Here is a 19,156-nt window from a genome sequence, read left to right on the forward strand (position 1 = left end):
GACACATGCACATACCTTAAAATAAATAACAAAAAAATCCTCCGCTGTCCCACTGTGAACTACCACTCATAGAAAACATACAAGCTGCACAGCAGTCTGAGGTAGGATCTGGAAAATCGAAACTCATCTGGTGATTCTCTTGCCACTCATCCCGACCTCGCCATTCCTCAAGCCCACCGGACTCCCAGTCCAAAGCCCCGCAGTCTCGGTCGGGCTGCTCTCTGTTTTTATCACCCACATGACTGTTCCCTCTCCTGCAAGGTTCTTACTCATCATCACATCTCTTCATGTGGAGTCTTACCTGCCACTCAACTAACTCCAACCACCACTGACACATCACAGACTCCATTACTGCTTTCACAGCAGTATCCAACTCACTATTCATATTTTCGTTATACAATCAGTCTACTAGAATGTAAACTGTGTGAAGAATTTATGTGTGCACTGCTCTATCTCAATCAAGCACCTAGATACACTTGTTGCATGAAATTCAAAAGGCCATCTCCAGGACCAAGTCTCAGACTGACTAGCCTTTTGTCTCCAAAGTCAAGCGGCCCCAAACCTCTCCAATTCACCTTTTTCCTCAACAGAATCATCATCACCTTGCATGAATCACCATAACTACAACGTAGTTCCTCCTACAGCCCATGACGATCCGCAGGCGTACAAGATTCTCATTGGACTTGCCTCAGCATCCCAGCTTCCTACCTAGCAGGACTTCCTGGGATGTCTCCAGCCTTGAGATCCCCTTATTAACCCTCCTTCTCCTCCCAGCCACATCATTTCATGATGGTCCCTAAGCCTCGTTCGTTCGTTTGTTGTTGTTTTGTGGTACTGGGAATAGACTAGGACCTTGTGCGTTCCAGGCAACCATCTGTCACTGAACAACATCCCAGCTCCAGTCTCCCACCCAGAATACAGTACCCACATTGATTACTTTTAGAGTCACCCACAGCACCTGAGTCCCTGCTCAAATGAATGATGAAAATCCCACTTCTCTTCATTCAAAAGTCTGTAGCCAAACTAAGTCAAGTGTTTGTATTCTCACTCCCACCCGGTAGGCCTCCTGCTTCCCCAGGATCCATAATCCAGCTGGCTGTGAGAGATCCGAGTCTGGAAGCAGTCAATAACCCCAAGTACTTTGATTGCCAGGTCCAGTGTTCTACAGTTGCTCCTCCAAGAGGCCTGCAAACTTCCAACCTTCCAGATGACTCCCTTAGAGGTTCAACAGAGCCCAGTTTCTGCCACATCATAATCTGAATTCCACGTTTGTCAACTCATGTTCTCTGAGGCGGTTCTCTACTCATTTCACTATTGTTTTAACATCAAAGAGGCCTAAAAACTCAAGGGAGCTCAAAGGTGCATTAGCTAGGTAGGGCTGGGCTCACTACCAAACACACAAAAGAATGCTGAATGGCAGCTCGACCAGATAGAACCATGTGTCTGCATTATTTGAAAGCACTAGATTGTAAAATCAGCAAGAGTATAACCCAGTTTTAAACATGTATTTCTCAGGTAAGTGTATATCCAATAGATCTGAATACTTATACATAGTAATTAATACACAGGGAAACAGAAGTATGCACACACACACTCCTCTTTTATATTTTGAGACAGAGTCTCGTGTAACCCAGGCTGGCCTCCAATGACTTTGCAGATGAGAATGACCTTAAATTCTAGATCCTCCTACCTTTCCCATGTGAGTACTGGGATTATAGGCATGCACCGCCATGCCTGAGTTATTATAATCTATACACTTGTGTATAGTTTTGATATTATACATTTGAAGGCCCTCATTGGGTTCCTACCTAACCCTGATCCACACTTGAAGAATCAATTACTCTAAGCCCAATACTTTTATTCCAGCCAGTTCAAGAACTTTTAAGTCATTGCATTTCTCACCCTCACAGGTTTCTGCTCCTTGGTACTGCCTCACCTAGCCAGCTTCCACAGTCTCAACAAAAAAACCTGTATAACTGCCCAATGACTGTTAAGATTCAACACCAAACTCTCTAGCAAGCTATTTTTTTCTACTCCTGAGGGAGAATTTCTACAGCATTGAGTAGTGGTGTGATACAGTTAACCCTGCATTCTCTAGCTCAAATGCAAGGCCTTTCTCAGTCAGCCACTTCCCTTAGCTCCTATCAGTAGAATAGACAGAACGTGAGAACCATACCCTACATAACGAACATCTTGTCACCCACAGCTGGTCCGCCGTGACTCCCCTTAGAAATTCTTGCCCAGGAGGATTCCACTGTCTTTGGATAACCGTAGTGATTTCCTTATCAATCTTTTTGCAACCATGCAGCCACTTCTGTTTATTAGCTAAATGAAAACCAGATCATGTCGTTTCTGTTTAAAACTCTGGGATAGCTTCCCAATACATTCAACATAAAATCACTCAGTATAAAACCCTAAGTTTGAGAGGAAGAGAGATGGCCCACTGGCTAAGAGCCCTGTGTGTCCAGAGGACCGGAGTTCAGTTCCCAGCACCCACATCAGGCAGCTCCAAGGAATCTAATGCCTGGCATCCACAGGCACTGCAATCACCTGCACAAACCCACACACCGACATGCACAAGGACGTAAAATTAAAAACAAAACAACGCAAAACACTAACATCCTGTGGCTGGCAAGATGGCGTAGTGGGGAAGGGTGCTTGCCATCACACCTGAGTTTGATCCCTGGAACCCACACAGGGATTTAACCCATGTGTAAATATTCATCCAGCCACCCAAGTGTGTTCCCACACGGCTGTCCTTTCTAATCCTAATCCACAACCACAGTGTCAATTCCTGTCTCCATCTCAGGGCCTTTATACTATATGTTCCTCCACTGGACAGCAAGCTATGTAAGAGCAGGCACCTGTCTAGTTTTCTGTATCTTTGGCACCTACTTACACTCAGTAAATACTCAGTAACTGTATGAAATTACAACAGCAGAGTTATTTCTCTCCCCTTCCATTTAACTGGGGGCTCCTTCAAACTACCATCAAGTCTTTTCTCCATGTGCCCAGTACTAGTATTCAATGCTTCAAGCTGCTGCTCAGCTATCTGATGAATGGGAACTCTTAACTTCAGGCCCTTTTCATTTGAATTCATGTACAGCAATAAACCTACCCTTTCCTGCTCTTTTAACAACTGAATTGTGAAACTTTAATGTGGAGGCTAAGACGCAGCCTAGTGATAAGAGTTTTGCCTAGTGTACACACATCCCTGGGTTCAACCCCACACTAAAATTAAACTAAAACAAAAAATAAACTGTAGGACAAAATTTTCATGCACCACGACGACGACGACGACGACGACGACGACGATAGTTGTTTTATTGAGAACCAATTTAAATAAACACGGAAGATTCAAAGATGCTTTGTAAAACACAACAAGAAATAAGCTTGTGAAATGATCCACAGCGTAACTAGAGAAATGCAAAATACAACCACAGTAAGGCCAGGTAGTGGCGACGCCTTTAATCCCAGCACTTGGAGGCACAAACAGGTGGATCTCTGAGTTTCAGGGCAGCCTGGTCTACAGAGAGAGTTCCAGGACAGCCAGGGATACACAGAGAACCCTGTCTCGGGGCAAAAAAAAAACAAAAACAAAAACCACCCAAACCAAAACCAAACCAACAGACCCTTACAATGGGGTAGTTACAAAGCCGCCAGGGGCTAAATGTAAGACCAACAAGGCCAAACGCTGGCAAAGGATATACGATTTTTAGAGTTAGTGAAAGTATTAAATATGTCACCTTGGAAAACAACCTGACAAGTCTGTCAGAAAGGCAGATAGATACCTAGCCAAGTGCAATTCCACCGGCAGATTTTAATCTAGAAATGAAAACACTACATTCGCAAAGCATTATTAAGAATGCTCGCAGCAGCCTTATTCATTATAGCCTAAAACTTGAAAAATTCCTAGTGTCCATCAGTATGAGGATACTTATGCTTATAAAAAGCCAATCAGTAACAAAACAGATTATTAATACCTGAAATCTGGATAAATCTGAAGGGTGAAATATATTGACTTTATTAATTAGTTTTAGAATAGGCAGAAACTGCCAAAGGTGGTAGCACATATCTTTAATGCCAGCACTCAGGAGATAGAGCAGGCAAATCTCTGAGTTCAGGGCCAGCCTGGTCTACAGAGCAAGTTCCAAGACAGTGAAAGCTACACAGAGAAACCCGTTTTAAAAAACAAACAGAAAAGAAAGAATAGGCAAAACCTAATCTTTGTTGTCCTCCTCCTCCTCCAAGGGAGAAGTGGGTGTAACTGAGGAAAGCCATAGAATTCCAGGAAAAGATGGGTCAGTTGAGTCACAAAGGGTCTGCACTTCATTCCAACCATATACTGTGGCCCACTGTGTGCAAAGTAACATAGGGCTTGACTCTGACGTTACTAAGTTGGCCTCGCTTCTATTCTCAATGTCAGGGCTTCCTGTGCAACCAAGGTTTCCTATTTTTGTTTTTTTCTTCTCACAGATCTGCCCTTTTCTTTCTTGTTGGAATATTACTGTGTAGGAAAAAAAACACCTTAATAATTTGCAGTTTTCACTCTGCACTGAGAATCATATCTACATTTCCATCATTTGGGGGTAGAGGATGGAAGACTAGAAGCTCACAGCCAGTTTGGGCCATGGACTCTGTCTCAGGAATATGGAAACAAAACTCACGAGTCTGTGCATAGAACACCGGCATTCTCCCTCTGAGCTACTTGACTAGCCCCGCCCCTGATATGACTTGTGTAGCCCTTGCTGGCCTCAACTATCCATTCTCCTTTATCTCCAGCACTGAGATTGTAGGGGAAACCACAATACCTACCAATAGCTAGTTGGTTTTTTTTTTTCCCCAAGGTTCCTTTAAATTACCTGTAATTTATGGGATTATTAATTTTTTTCAAGTCTTCTAAGTCTATCCCTACTTGGAAATCTGCAGTTAAAAACTCCTGTTGCACTTCTGACCACTGTTTATTATTACTAAACTACACACCACTTATTTTGAGACAGCATCTTTTCAGATGAGTTAGGCTGGCCTCAAATTCACTATCCTCCTGCCTTCTCGGCTTCAGAGTACTGGGATTACAGCCTTTGTCACCGTGCCCTATCAACAGCTACATATTCAGACTCACTTTTCAAATAGTGCCATTTCAATCAGATGAGGCTTTCATTTCAACCCCCTTAAATACCACCGTAAGGAAAAACAAGAAATTTTATTTAAGTGGTCTGATTCATGCTTATTAGATCTTTGTGTACAGAATTTCTGTTCAACCAATTATAGGATAAGCCAAGGACCTTCAGAAATTATTTAAATTTAGACTTGTCTGATGCTAAACCAATCAACAGAGAGGTGAGTTTTCTGGCACATTTGACAGTTAGCTCTGGTGTCTCCTCTTTCCATTGGAACTAGTACAGAGCTGCAGATGGAAACACCTAGAAGGTAGAGCTCCAGCCTTCTCTGTCTTGTTCATGGTCACTTGGCAGTCTCATTCCTTTCTCCTCTCCTTTATTGGTTTTTTCCTCTGTTCCCACTGCCAACCTCAGAGCTTTCTAAGCCCTACAGTTAAGATCCTCTCTTAGAGCAGGGTCTTCCCAGCAGTCCACACCTGCAGTCCCAGCAGAGGCAGGACTGAAGGTTTGAGTCGACCCTGATCTGATACAGAGAATGTGTCTCCAAACATGAAAGCCCCATCTCCTCACTTTTATAATTTGCAACATCATAAATAAAATGGAATTGACTGTCTAGCCCACATTCTGTGACCCCAGGCAGAGGAAAGGCAGGATGTGGCTACGGCCACGTGGTTAAGTGAAACGAATATGAGACTAGAACACAAATACTTGGACTTGTAAGTGCTCCTTAGAACTTTGAATCTCACTATGTGGCCCTAACTGGCCTATAACCCACTATATTGATCACACTGGCCTCAAACTTGCAGAAGCCACCTGCCTTTGCCTCCCAAGGGTTGGGATTAAAGGTGTGCACTTTCATGCCTGGCCTAGAACTTTCTAGATTATAGTTAAACTCCCTTCTCTTCTGGAAAAGTTTTTATATTCACTACCAATCTGATGAAGGAGACAAAAGTATGGACTTCCCAACAGTGAGTAGACTCTAAATACTGCTCTCACTTCTTCCTACCCATCAGATGCTACTGCACCAGATGGTGTCCTGCCTATATAGTTTGGGCAAAATCATTAAACCTCAGGTTCCTCAGCTGTAAGGGGGAATATGATTTAGCCCCGAAGATTAATGTAGATAATGTGTGCAAGGCTCTTGATACGCAGTAGCTAGGACCTGAGCTGGAATTACCAGCATGTTGGGCATCACCATCTTCCAAGACTAACTCATTTCCCACGCTCCCCCACAGCGGCACACAACTGCTCTGGAGATACTCTATCTATCTAATCTATAATGGACAGCTGTATTCTTTCTGTATTTCTCCACCTCCTTCCCTACTGAAAAACTTTTTATAGCAGGGTCTCATACAGCCCGCAATGGCCACCAACTTGCAAAAAAGCCAAAGATGGTCCTTATCTTTCTGCCTCTACCTCCCAAATGCTTAATTATAGGTCACAAATCCTGCTAGGACATCTTGGCTAGGCACCACAGACCTATATAGATACAATGGAAACTCAAAGCACTTCAGAGAAGCGGGCATCACTGTACTCGACCAGACTTGTTAAGAATCTGAAGGATTATGTGAGCAGGTAGCCTTGGTAAGTTTAAGGAAAGACTAAATGCTGTAAGCCTCTCCTCTCCTGTTTTTCCCTGGGAGATAGGTTACCTGCATACCACTGTTGATAGGGACTCTCTTCACTAATATAAAAACCATGTGCTTCATTTTTTTTTAAATGATGCTCTTTTTCCTGTATTAGCAGGCTCTAACTGCTTTTTGTAAACCCAAGAACAGTTTTTTCCTCCTGGGTTCAGTTGCATCTAACTCAACACCAGATGGCCTAAAACTCGTTTATCAGTCCTTTAAGCTCAGGAGTTACATGAGCTTCTTTATACCCAAGAGCTGAACCAGGCAACCCTGCAATCCGGAGCTCCCTATCTCCCCAAGGTCACGCTACAGAAGTGGCAGAGGCTACAAGCAGGTCAGTCTGAGTAGCAGCAGCATCCCTTCAGACAACTCAGTCACGCTCACACCTGTTGTTGCCTACCTTGGCAAGATGGAGCAGCTCACAGATGCTGGATCGAGTCTTGGAGGCCACTCAGGAAATCCTCCAGAGGCTCCCAAATGAAGCACCTCCACCCGCCGAACAACCCTTCCCCATGACACAAAAGACTATGCCCACTAACACCACCACTTTTCTTCCCTTCTCACTTCCTCGAGGGATATGGGGAAGGCACTTGTTTTCTTACCCCTGCATCTCCTCTAATTTCAGGACTCTCCAAATTTAAATCAGCAGACATTTCTCACAGGTCACAAATCGAACCAAATAATCTCTTTTTGAAACAAGTCTTTAGAGCAGGCTGGCCTATTACCCTAGATCCCTCTTGCTTCAGTCTCCCACATGCTGTTATTAAAGGTGTGTCCCATCATGACCAAGTCCAAGTTCTTACTATAAGGTGACATTCTTTATTTATACATGACTCAGGACTAATAAACTTATGCTCATAAATTAAAATTTTAAAGTGAGATTTATTTAGAAGCATGTATTTCTAAGAAGCCTATGTGCCACACAGAATCTGGCAGTACTGCAAAGCTCGAACTGTGCACGCGCGCGCACACAGGAAACCTAAGTGGGGAAATACAGCAGTTTCCCACCTTGTACTGGGATGGCCAGGAAAGTCTGAAAGCCACTCCAACATCACTGAAGACTGCCCCGAAGCCAAACAACACCTCACCTGTGCCGGACCATTCACAGAAAAAGACCTACCAAAGAGAGAACTGGATATGAAGGGAAGACATCAATGTTCTACCATGGAGTTTCTCTCCACTCAGAGAGAGACTCTGAACACATCCTATACCTAACTTTATCTGAAGACTTCAAGAATCCTGTCTGATCAGTACCTGGGGACCAGTTAGCAGGTAGTCCTTTTGTTTTCCATGTTTACTTGGAGTCGGGGAACTAAAATCATGGAGCATTGGGGGAGGCTCTTCCCAAGTAGACTGAGGGTACTGCTAGTGACTTGAGCCCCCCTCCCCTCTCCTCAGATCAGGGAGAAACAAGCAACACTTGCTCTCTATGAAGTATTTGAGCATCCATGAAAATTCCATTCATAGCTGAGGAGGTTCATAGCTCATGCCTGTAATCCCAACACTGAGGAAGACTACTGTTTTCAAGGTCAGCCTGGGCGACAAAATGAGTTTAAAAACTTCAAACAGTGCTAGCAATAGGGCCTCAGCTCAGGCAAGCTTAGATTTCCCCACCTATAAAATAGGAGTGGTGATGGCAAGTCTAGGGGTTAAGGTCACCTGTAAGAGGGTCCATTGTTGGGTGGATGCCTACAGCATATTGACTACTCCCCTTTAGTGCTCACAAAGGAGTCAATGTGCCTTTGGGTCTTGGTGTAGCACCACTTTCGCTCCTTGTTTGCTCATAGGACACTTAGGACTCAAATGGTAGGACAGGGACAGGCTATGACAGTGACAATGTGGGGCTTTCACCACACAGAAAAGGGAGGAGTCACAAAGCAGCCAAACTGAAGTTCCACGCTTTTAGCTTCTCTTCAGAGTCAAACTCAGAGATTTCCAAAAGAAATGGAGTAGCTGGGTTCACAGAACCATAGATGCTTACCACTGGATAGGATAAGCTAGACTCTTATACAGAACAGAGGCCAGAGGTCACAAGAACTGATAGGACCAAAGGGGATTTCTCTGTCCAATTCCATCACTAGTTCACATCCTGTAATTCAAGTCCAATCTTAGATCAAGACAGTCACGACGACAGTCCCTCATTGTGTCTCCAAGGCCTCTTCTCCATGGCCTGTACTAACTAGACTTACACACAGATGCAAAGGAAGTCTACAATCTCCTTAACACTGGAACAGGAACTGAGGACTTAATGGACTCCATGTTTATAGAATTTCATTAAAGGGATAAATATTAAACAGCAAACGCAAATAGTACGGTAAACATGTATGGTAAAGGTCACCGCAGAAAAGGTGACCTGCAGCAGCTACCTTCAAGGGTAGTCATTTCTGTCCCCATCCCACCCTGCTACAAATTACACATTCAATGTCTTTTATATATGGGGTGTTGTGAGGTAATACTCTGGTAGACCATCTCCCTGAGCATCACTAGGGCCAGGGCACTGTCAAAAACTATTGCCTCTCCAGTGTGCATGAAGTTGAAGAGCACAGCAAACCAACACCTGTGGAAAAGCAAACTATCTTTGTTCACAGAGCATGTTTTCCTACTTCTCACTGGAACAATTCACCTGGTTGGGATATGTGGAGGATCTTAAGGATTATTCTCTAAACATCTGTCTGGAAAACTACAGTATAACCACAAACTAGTTTCACATGTGTTAACTGTCTGACCATCTGCATCAAGTGGCCAGGAGAGTCTTTACAGTTCCTGTGGTACATTCAGTTCAGTACAACTAAGCACTTACATGTAAGAATTTAAGAATCTAATCTCTTGAGAAACAGGCATTTTTCTGCTTGCCTTCCCACCATTAAGTCCTGTTGTGCTCAGCATACAACGATGCACAAAAATTTGTTAAGACACATAGTTATGGCTAGGCTATAGTTACATGAAAATATAAGTGTATGAAGATCAACAGAAGTTGAGTTCCACCAAAGAAGCAAAGTGGGATCTACTATAGAAAATAGCTACCTGAGCAAGTTTATAGCCAAGGGGCACTGCTGGTCCCATAGATCACAAGACTGAAGGGAATAACAGATGCTACATCAGCCACCTGTCCCCATTTGCAACCTAACAGTGTGTAGTAGGGTAGGGAGCAAGACATAAAGAAATCAGTAGCCATATAGTTCGATATGTGCAAGACTGTTCAAGCAACTCGATTCCTCCATCCTTTTCCTTTCCCCCTGGAGACAAGGTCTCACTGTGTAGCCCTGCCTGATCCAGAGTGCTGGGATTAGAAGCATGTACAATGACCAGCTTTTCTTAAGTGTGAAACATTTAACAGCACAATGTGGTTATTGTTTCATATGACTCACATGTAACTACCCTTAGCAATCAAAAGCTCCAAGTAAACCATCTCTACTGAGACTCATCACCTCGTTTCCAGCTGATTTACTATGTGAGTAGGCAAAAGGGAAAAAACTGGCGGTGGCGGCGGCAGCGGCAGAGACTGAAACATCAAGGAGCAGGCAGCAACTCCTGGGGTGAATTAGGCTGCTGCTACACCTCTGTACTTGTTCTTCCTCCTTCCAGATTAGGAAAAGACTCAAAAATAATTGTTCCCTAGGCCGGGGGGGGGGGGGGGGGGGGTGGTGGTGGTGGTGGTGGTGGTGGTGGTGTAACACTTCTCTACTTATTTGCTGAATTTTATGTCCTAACCTTTTAATGGTGGGAGGCCTCGGGGCTCACTAGAAATAAAAGGACATGGTTAATGAGATTTTTTCCCCTAATACACAGCCTCAGTGTTTCTGAAGTGTTGTCCTGTACCTGGGGCTAGACTGTTTACATCAAGGTCATTTCTCCTGGACTCTTCAGTAGCAGAGTGTGTATTTACAGTATGCTGCCTTGGTTGTTTATTGTGACTTATGTTGATCCAGAAAGGGAGCCATACTTAATTTAACAATGTTTTTGAGACCCTCAAGACATAGAATATAGCTCAAAATATCACAAATAAGTCCAGAAGAGGACACTAAGAATTAGCATTTAATAGATGAACTTGCTTACGTTGTTAAACAAAAGGCTTTTTTCACAGAACTGTGCCTACTGCAAATGTGCTACCACAGTACTCTTCAAACTACCTTACAGTAAGCCTTCATGAGTTTTCAGAGTTTATACTAAAAAGATATAATTTTTAGCTGGGAGTGGTAGCACGTGCCTTTAATCCCAGTATTTGGGGGGCAGAGGCAGGCAGATCTCTGTGAGTTCAAGGCCAGCCTGATCTACAAACCAGAGTTCCATCCAGGACAGTCAGGGATACACAGTGAGACCCTGTCTTAAAAAAGGATCTAAATTTTCTAAATTTAGATCCTATCATATCCCCTAGAGTCTATTTTGGGGAGAGTAGTGATGGGTATACATAACTGATATGCTTTCTTGTATAAAATGCTAGAGAGCAGAAAACAATAAATTATAGAAGTGATCCTTTCCTGAGCCCACCCTTTTCAGATGGTAAGGTCACACTGGGGGGGGGGCCTGATCCCACTTAGTCATCTTTCAAATATTTACTCAACATGAATCAGTTTTTAAAAGACTCAGACAAGGTGGCCTATGTCTGTTGTCCAATTACTCCAAAAGCTGATGTGGAAGAGTACTCAAACCCATCTAAATTAGCCTGGACAATCTAAATGAGACCCTGGAATTATGTATTAGTCTAAGCTCACATGTCTGCTCAGACTAAAACAGGAAATTCAAATAAAGCTAAACTCTTATGTGATAATGAAAAAACTAAAAGCATTTCCCGAAAACTTTGGTTGTAGGGAACAACCCAGTAATTCTTGCAACTCTCACCCATCCTTTTAAAAATTAAACCAGCAGTCTACGACAACTTCTTTTACTAACTTTCCTAAGATGTGCAAATGTGAAAGGGAAAATCCTAGAAGAGCGCTGTCACGAAGCAGCAATTGCTTTGGCTCCCTTTTCCTCCCCACCTTCATTAAACCCATCACATAGGAATACAAAACAAGCTTTAGGCAGGTGAAATTAAGAGTCTACGCCGAGCCTTTCTTTTCCCTTTTCCACTGCAACCAGCATTTGAAAATCAGAGTTCACAGACCCCTTGGAGACTCCTGGTGAGGAGGAGTATCTGGTACTCAAGTTTTCCAAATCCACATAACGAAGCCATTAGCTAGCAAAGCACACACACACAATAAAATGAAATTCTGAAAACGAAGATACCACAGATTTGCCCTAGAAGCAAGTTTCCTCCCTGCCGTCCCAAGGCATCCTCTTCTTTCCACACTTCAGCATTAGACAAGAATACGCAACAATTTTTACCTCTACAATCACCAAATTCACATTTCCAAAGGCGTAAATATTTTCATGAGTTAAAAACAAAAACCCAAAAAGTGGTATTAAGCTCAAAGACATACTTTTGTGCAGTTAAAGCATTAAAAGCATCAGCCTTTATTTTGTGACAAGTTTATTGAACAGTATCCAAGACTTCTTCTTTATAAACAAACAAACAGAAAAAAAACAAAACAAAAACGCTAAGTGGTGCCAAAGTAGTAGGTGCTGGCAATGTGACCACACTGTCAACAGCCTTTTAGCTGCGCTGGGTTTCTAAAGTTTGGACTACAGAACTGCCAATAAATCAGCTGAAGAAAAATAATTTACACATGGCAATTGTGAGTGGGAAAAGTGATCACCGCCAGAAACTTTCCCCCAAAATGGACTAGGAGTCATTTTACATGTTCTTCACTCATTTTTCCAGTGCTTTTAAACTGAGTGCATTTTATTTTCACACACTTGTACAATCACAGAATCTAGCAAAATGGATTTTGAGTAAGCTTTAGTGTTTCCTTATTTTTGTGCAAGGTGACCATTTCCCCCGAAACTGTATATGCTTGCTTACTTCCATATATGTACATACTCCTAGATTTTCATCAAGCGGGTCAAGACTGACCTCAACTACACTGAATATTACTATCTGTAAGTTTGACATTTCCTAATGCAGGAACTACATTTCACTTAACACTGTTGCATTAAAACAAAACCCAAAACAGCCACTAATAATTGTACATCCAAACTAGTATAATCACAGAAAACACCTCCAAATTATGCTTAAGAACTAAATCTGTCACTGAAGTTCAAGAAAATTTACAAATTTGCTTATTTATAAAATACATTTGTAGGTTTTGCTAATCCTTTAAAAGCAAAAGAAAAATAAACACCAATAAAACTCAGAAGAAAACAAATTAAACCTAATGAAAAAGATTCTCTTCCATTAATGTCAAAGTCACCGAAAACAGACAATAAAATTTACATATGAAATTGAGAATACCTTGATAGTGTTTACAAACACTCTTTAAGCAATGCTTTACAAAGCCTTCATGCCATACAAATGAAAAAAAATCATGTAAATTCAAATCCATACCAAACCTAGTTCTGGAGAAAATTTGTCTGTCGAGAGGTATGAATAGTTTCATTGAACACATTTTCATGGTTATTAAAACAAAAACTGAAACTTCAATGCCCAGGACAAAATGAAACCATATACTTAGCAGTTAAGTCTGTTAATAATCTCAGATATACAAAAACTGAAGTTCCAGAGGGCAGAACATTTAATTACATTTCACAACAAGCACTGTTGTGATCCAAGGGAGCGCAAAACACAATTCTCTCTGATTTCTACACCAATACTATTTTCTTAATTTATTTAATGAACAGTGAGATTCAAGTTCTTTTTAGCATTTATCTAAGATGTAGAAATAACAAAATAGTTGTAACTGAGTGTATGAAATATTTAATAAGTGTGTAGGAATATACAACCAAAATAAACTGTGAGAAAGGATAAAAGATTTTCACCTTTCAACAACCAATTTTTCTAAAATAAAGATAGTCAGCTTTCCAATGAGCAAAATAACCTGCAGTTGAAATAAGATGCCCAAGTGGTTCTGAAGTGTCTTTGGAATGAAAAATGATCACTTAACAAAAAACATCACATATAAACATATTGCTTTTTGAGGCAGTATCTATCTGTCAAGCAAATTGTATCTGTGAGTTACTAAATGATTCACAATGCAGCCACTTCTTTTCAAAGTCTGCTCAATCCTTTCCCTAAACAAAAACTCCACACTATCAACCCTCCAAGACTATAGTAGTGAACAGGCTTTCCTAACTTTAGCACACAAGAAACTGTTGCCACTCTTAAACTCTAGAATTACACGACGAAACTGTATCAGTGTTCCACTGCCTTAGAACACCAAAAAGGCACTATGTATAGACATACATGTTTGTGCGTATATACATGTATATATGTGTGTATACATATATATACAAATATATACGTATATACAAGAAATGTCTCTTTTAAAAGTAAATGCAGACTTGTAAATAATGTTGGTGTGTTTCAAACCAAAGCAAGGTCATGTGAAAGATAAAATTTATTTCCCATGATTATTCATTAATCTCCAATTCTGTATGTTATGTTAATGTGAAACAGCTTTCAAGCATTTTAAATGAGAAACAAACACTCGACAGAGACTTAAGTGTCAGTGAATAAGATGTGATAAACCAAATACTTTTATGAAAAGGACATTTAGCCAACCAAAGTCTATGTGATCCCTCTCCTGTGGTGCCCTGATTGCCAAAAGGAAAGAGTATGAAAAGGCAGGAGTGATCTCAATTCTCCTCTGCTAGTTGTACTCAGACTCTGCATAAAGAGTATTTGTGAACAGGCTCGTGATCAACAGCTACACCAAAAAGCCTCCAAGTTAACAGAATTAAACACACATCAACCTATAGTCCAACTTAGGGATCTTACATTCTACAACATTACTGCTAACAAAACTACCAATTTCAACTTCAGTTTTAAATTCCAAGATAGAATGCTCTTTCTTATGGATTCCTTTGTGCCAAAATGTCACCTAAATTGGGACAAAAGCAATTTGCTAGATTAGTCCATCACAGAAAGGACTTCAAATCAAACACCTAAACACTGATTACTAAAGTGGTTTCTGGTTTTCATTGCCATCCAAACAATATTAACAATTTTAAATTTACTAAACTAATAAAACTTGGCGGTCAAACCAAAAAAGGCCAGTAGAGGACTCCATAGTTTATTTTTATGGTAAAAGTCATTCCACACAATCATTAAGTGTGACATTAGAAATCAAAGTTCAGGGTTATATAGCACAAACCAAGTGTGGAGTTTTTATATTAGAAATTAATTAAAAACCAACAAAATAGGTGTACCCATTACAAGTGAGTCAATTAAGCAAATAAAGCGGCAACATCTTAAGCAGGACTGTCTATACAGCAAGAACCCTCAAGAAGCAATAAAGGTACATACAATGAATCCAGATACAGAGACTTTATTCAATTGTAAAAGAAAAATGCAGGTTTTAGACAAAGCTTTGACCCTAAAACAAAGCAAGTATGTCCAACTTTAAATCAAATTGCAAAAGCAGCCAACTTCTAATTGTCAGCAACTGGCAAGAGCACCCTCCACGAGCTCTACCCATGTTTCTATTTTCTTCATCCCACGTGGTATAAAAGAAAGCCAATCTAGATTCCTTGATGATTTTTATATATATAATCAAGTTTTAGAAATGGTTTCTACTGGTATGCCAAAATTAGTTTTGTGTTCTCTCCAGATAGCTTTACTGTAACAAATTGCAATGTTTATTCTGTGAGTTGTAAACAGTCAACCAATGCTCTGTGTTATAGAAACCAATCTATCTGCAATTGAAACAATCCACAGGTTCTAACCTGGAAATACTGGGAAAACAATCTGGATGCATTAATCACAGCAACATGAAGATATACCCTATAAAGAACTGATGTGAACAGCTACCCTAAGACGAGCTTTACCTTTCTTGAACCTATAGGCCTATCATTTAAGTCAATGACAGCAGCGGTGGCTTCATCCCGAGATTCAAAGGCCACCATGGCTTCACCTGTAGGCATACCTTTCTCATTGTATTTTAAACATACTGAACCTGGGATTACCTGATAACCATAAAAGAAATCTAAAATTTCATCAATAGATACAGTAAAGGGCATGTTCTGCACCTTAATTATTGTAGGTCCTGGTTTTCCAGAGCTAGCTCCAAAGCCAGGAGGACCCCCTATATGTATTGGGCCAGGCCCGGGCCCAGGCCCAAAGGCTGGAGGCCCGCTCAAATGCCCAGGAACACTTCCAAGACCAGGGGGTCCACTTCCAAAACCAGGAGGAGCACTTAAACTACCAGGGCCATTTCCAAAATTCTGAGGGATTCCTCCAAATCCTGATGGCCCACTTAAATTATTTGGTGCACCTCCAAAACCTGGAACTTCCAGTCCTAGGCCAGGCAAACCACTGTTTCCAACTGAAGGCATAACAGGTCTAACATCACCAAAGGCACCCCCTAATCCTGGAGGGGGAAGTGGTGGCCCAAACGCATTCGGGCCACCAAAATTACCAGGGAAGTTAAATGGCGGCCCATTATTGGCCTCCTTCGATCCTACAGTCAAGAAGACATGCTCCTCTCCTCCTGCAGTGGGGATGCCGGGACCGGGTATTGCGGGACCGGGTATTGCGGGACCAGGTATTGCGGGACCAGGTATCGCGGGACCGGGTATTGTAGGACCAGGCATTGCAGGACCAGGCATTGCAGGACCAGGTATTGCTGGACCAGGCATTGCAGGACCAGGTATTCCCGCACCAGGTATTCCGGCACCAGGCATTCCAGCACCGGGTATTCCGGCACCAGGCATTCCAGCACTAGGCATTCCGGCGCTGGGCACCCCAGCACCAGGCATTCCAGCAGCAGGCATACCCGCACTATGCATTCCAGGACCTGGCATTCCGGCACCAGGCATCCCAGCACCGGGTATTCCAGCAGTGGGAATTCCAGCAGTGGGAATTCCAGCAGCGGGCATCCCTGCACTAGGCATCACTGGTACTGCAGGATTACCTGGAACAGGTATCTTTAAGCCCTTTTTTCCTTGGGCTGGGGGATTTTTCTCAATCTCTCGCATATCTTCTAGGGTAACTATATGAACAAAAGCTTCTCTCCCATTCAGCTTTTTACGGTGTAAGTGTTCAGATTTACGTGCATCATCTTCAGTTTTAAACTGAACCAATGCCTGCCCTAGACCTTGCCCATTGTTATCAACAAGCACATGTACAGCATTCTCATCCACTGGGATTCCTTCTAGGAACTGAAGAACGTCCATCTTGGTGATGCTGAATGGAATGTTTGTTATATGGGCACAGACTTTGGCAGAGCTGACATCCCCCTCTGGATTTAACACCATTTCTCTCTGGTCATAGCTCAAGTTCTGAAGTCGTTTTCGAATCATATCTATCTTTTCTAGCATACCTTTCTTAGTAATTGGATGAACTTGAATAAAGCGATTGCCCATGTATTGTTTGTGACGGCACAGAGCAGCCTTATAGTCAGCATCATTCCTGAATTCTACAAAGCCTTCACCAGTTGCTTTCCCATTGGGTCCATAAGCTATATAAATACTGTCTTCCACAATATCCAACTTCTTAAAAAAATCAATGACATGTTTGTTTTCTGCTTCAAATGGTAGCCCTTTTAAGTAAACACAAAAACCAGCCTCATGTGGTGATCTTGACCGTGACCTTTTCTGCCCACTGGGCGATTTTGACCTTGGAAGTGTCTGAGGAGGGGGGTGGGCTTGTCCAGAAGACCCCATACTTTGTTTAAAAGTGATATGACCTCCAGCAGCTACCCACTGTCTCTCTGTGGCAGGACTGACTTCCACATAGCGTTGAATCATCAGCATTCTATTCCGTTTCAAAGCTTCAAATGTATCTTGAGGGGAAAGAAACTTAACCAATCCATTCCCATTATTTCGACCTACATGATCCTTTAACAAATGCACTGCATCAACTCGGAGCCCATGGAAAAACTCTCTGACATCATTTTCCATTGCAGAAAAGGGCATTCCATGCACACTCACATACAGATCATCAGGGTTGATGGGAAGTGACTTCACGCTGCTTTGAGAGTTCATCTGGATAGGGTTAACAGGATTTAATGGACCCAGAAACACAGGGTTCAGATTATTGTTCAGACTCATAGGTGCTCCAGAGCCATTCATTCCAGCAGGTAGAGGTGCCACAGGTGGTGGATTCAAGGGTGGCATGCCTGACATGGGTGGCAATGGGGTCATAGGTGGCACAGAAGGGACTGGGGGAATGGGGGGAACAGGAGGCACAGGAGGCAATGTTGGTACTGGAGGAGGAACTGGAATTGGGGGGATGGATGGCAGCGGTGGCAAAGATGGCATCGCTGGAATTGGAGGAATTGGTGGTGGTGGGACTGTGTTCATTGGAGAAGCTGTACTCGGAATGGTCGAGCTGAATGTTGGACTCCCAAACGAAGTCCCCATACTTGGAGGAGCAGTTCCTACGCTGGCTGTGGAAAATGTCTGTATGTTTTTGTTGCTCTCATGAACAGAAGTGGTAGCGGTAACTACACTTGGCGAAGGATTATTAAAGTTGGGTACTGTTGCCGGCAAGTTTACCCTGCTGCTCATCCCTGAGCTAGGTGGTGGTCCTGATCTACTAGCATTTGCTGGTGGTATATCTAAGTTGGCAGTTTCAAAACGCCTACGACTCAGTTCAATCATATTCTGCATTTCTGTTTTACTACTCAATAACAGTGTTACTTTTGACCCTTTAATTGTACCACCTGTGCGCATCATACCAAGCCTTGCATCTTCATCAGTGGCAAAAACGATGAAAGCCTCACCCAGTTCACCCCCTACAATATGCACGCCCCCATCAGGGATGGTCAATCCAGAGAAGAAGTGGCGAATGTCCATGGTCCCCGCCACAATTGGGAGACCTTGCAAACGGATGACCACAGCCATGCTGCGCTGAAACCACACACACCTGCAGATGAGAAAAGGCAACGGCCATGTCAGACTCCTTTTTATTATACCAAGTTGTTAGTTGCAAGAATGACCAGCCACCATATTATCCCACAAGCATTCCCTCAAGCTATCACAATGTCTTTAATTTAGATCATTCGAATATCTGAACAATTTGAACTTCCAAAGGCTTTAATTCTGGAATCAATTATAAAGAATTTCAGTCCAAGGTTCAAAAGATTCAAAAAAAACTATAGGACAATAAAGTCACAATAAACATCATTCAGAGCACTAAACCTTCTGTGAGATTTAAAAGAAATGCATACAAATCTATAGGGGGAAATCATGCAAAGGATGCATCAAAATTAATATTTAAAACTGGCCGGGCGGTGGTGGCGCACGCCTTTAATCCCAGCACTTGGGAGGCAGAGCCAGGCGGATCTCTGTGAGTTCGAGGCCAGCCTGGGCTACCAAGTGAGTTCCAGGTAAGGCGCAAAGCTACACAGAGAAACCCTGTCTCGAAAA

At 42.4% G+C, this 19,156-nt stretch overlaps 1 protein-coding gene across 5 annotated transcripts in view; it reads right to left on the reverse strand.

Moving 5' to 3' along the window:
- The window catches only part of Cpne1 (copine 1), a 40,509-nt gene that overhangs the window by 9,490 nt on the left and 11,863 nt on the right, over nucleotides 1–19,156 (reverse strand). The window contains exon 3 of one of the 5 annotated variants that reach the window (XM_059261744.1): nucleotides 15,605–18,653. The exons of 2 other annotated variants lie outside the window; for them this stretch is intronic. In XM_059261744.1, coding sequence (XP_059117727.1) covers nucleotides 15,605–18,631 — 3,027 coding nt within the window. In that variant the 5' untranslated portion in view covers nucleotides 18,632–18,653. Of the gene's footprint in view, nucleotides 1–15,098; nucleotides 18,654–19,156 lie in introns of those variants that run through there. 2 more of the 5 variants (XM_059261741.1, XM_059261739.1) reach the window with 2 other exon arrangements.

This window comes from Peromyscus eremicus, chromosome 4 (assembly GCF_949786415.1).
Source record: "Peromyscus eremicus chromosome 4, PerEre_H2_v1, whole genome shotgun sequence".
Classification (NCBI taxonomy): domain Eukaryota; kingdom Metazoa; phylum Chordata; class Mammalia; order Rodentia; family Cricetidae; genus Peromyscus; species Peromyscus eremicus.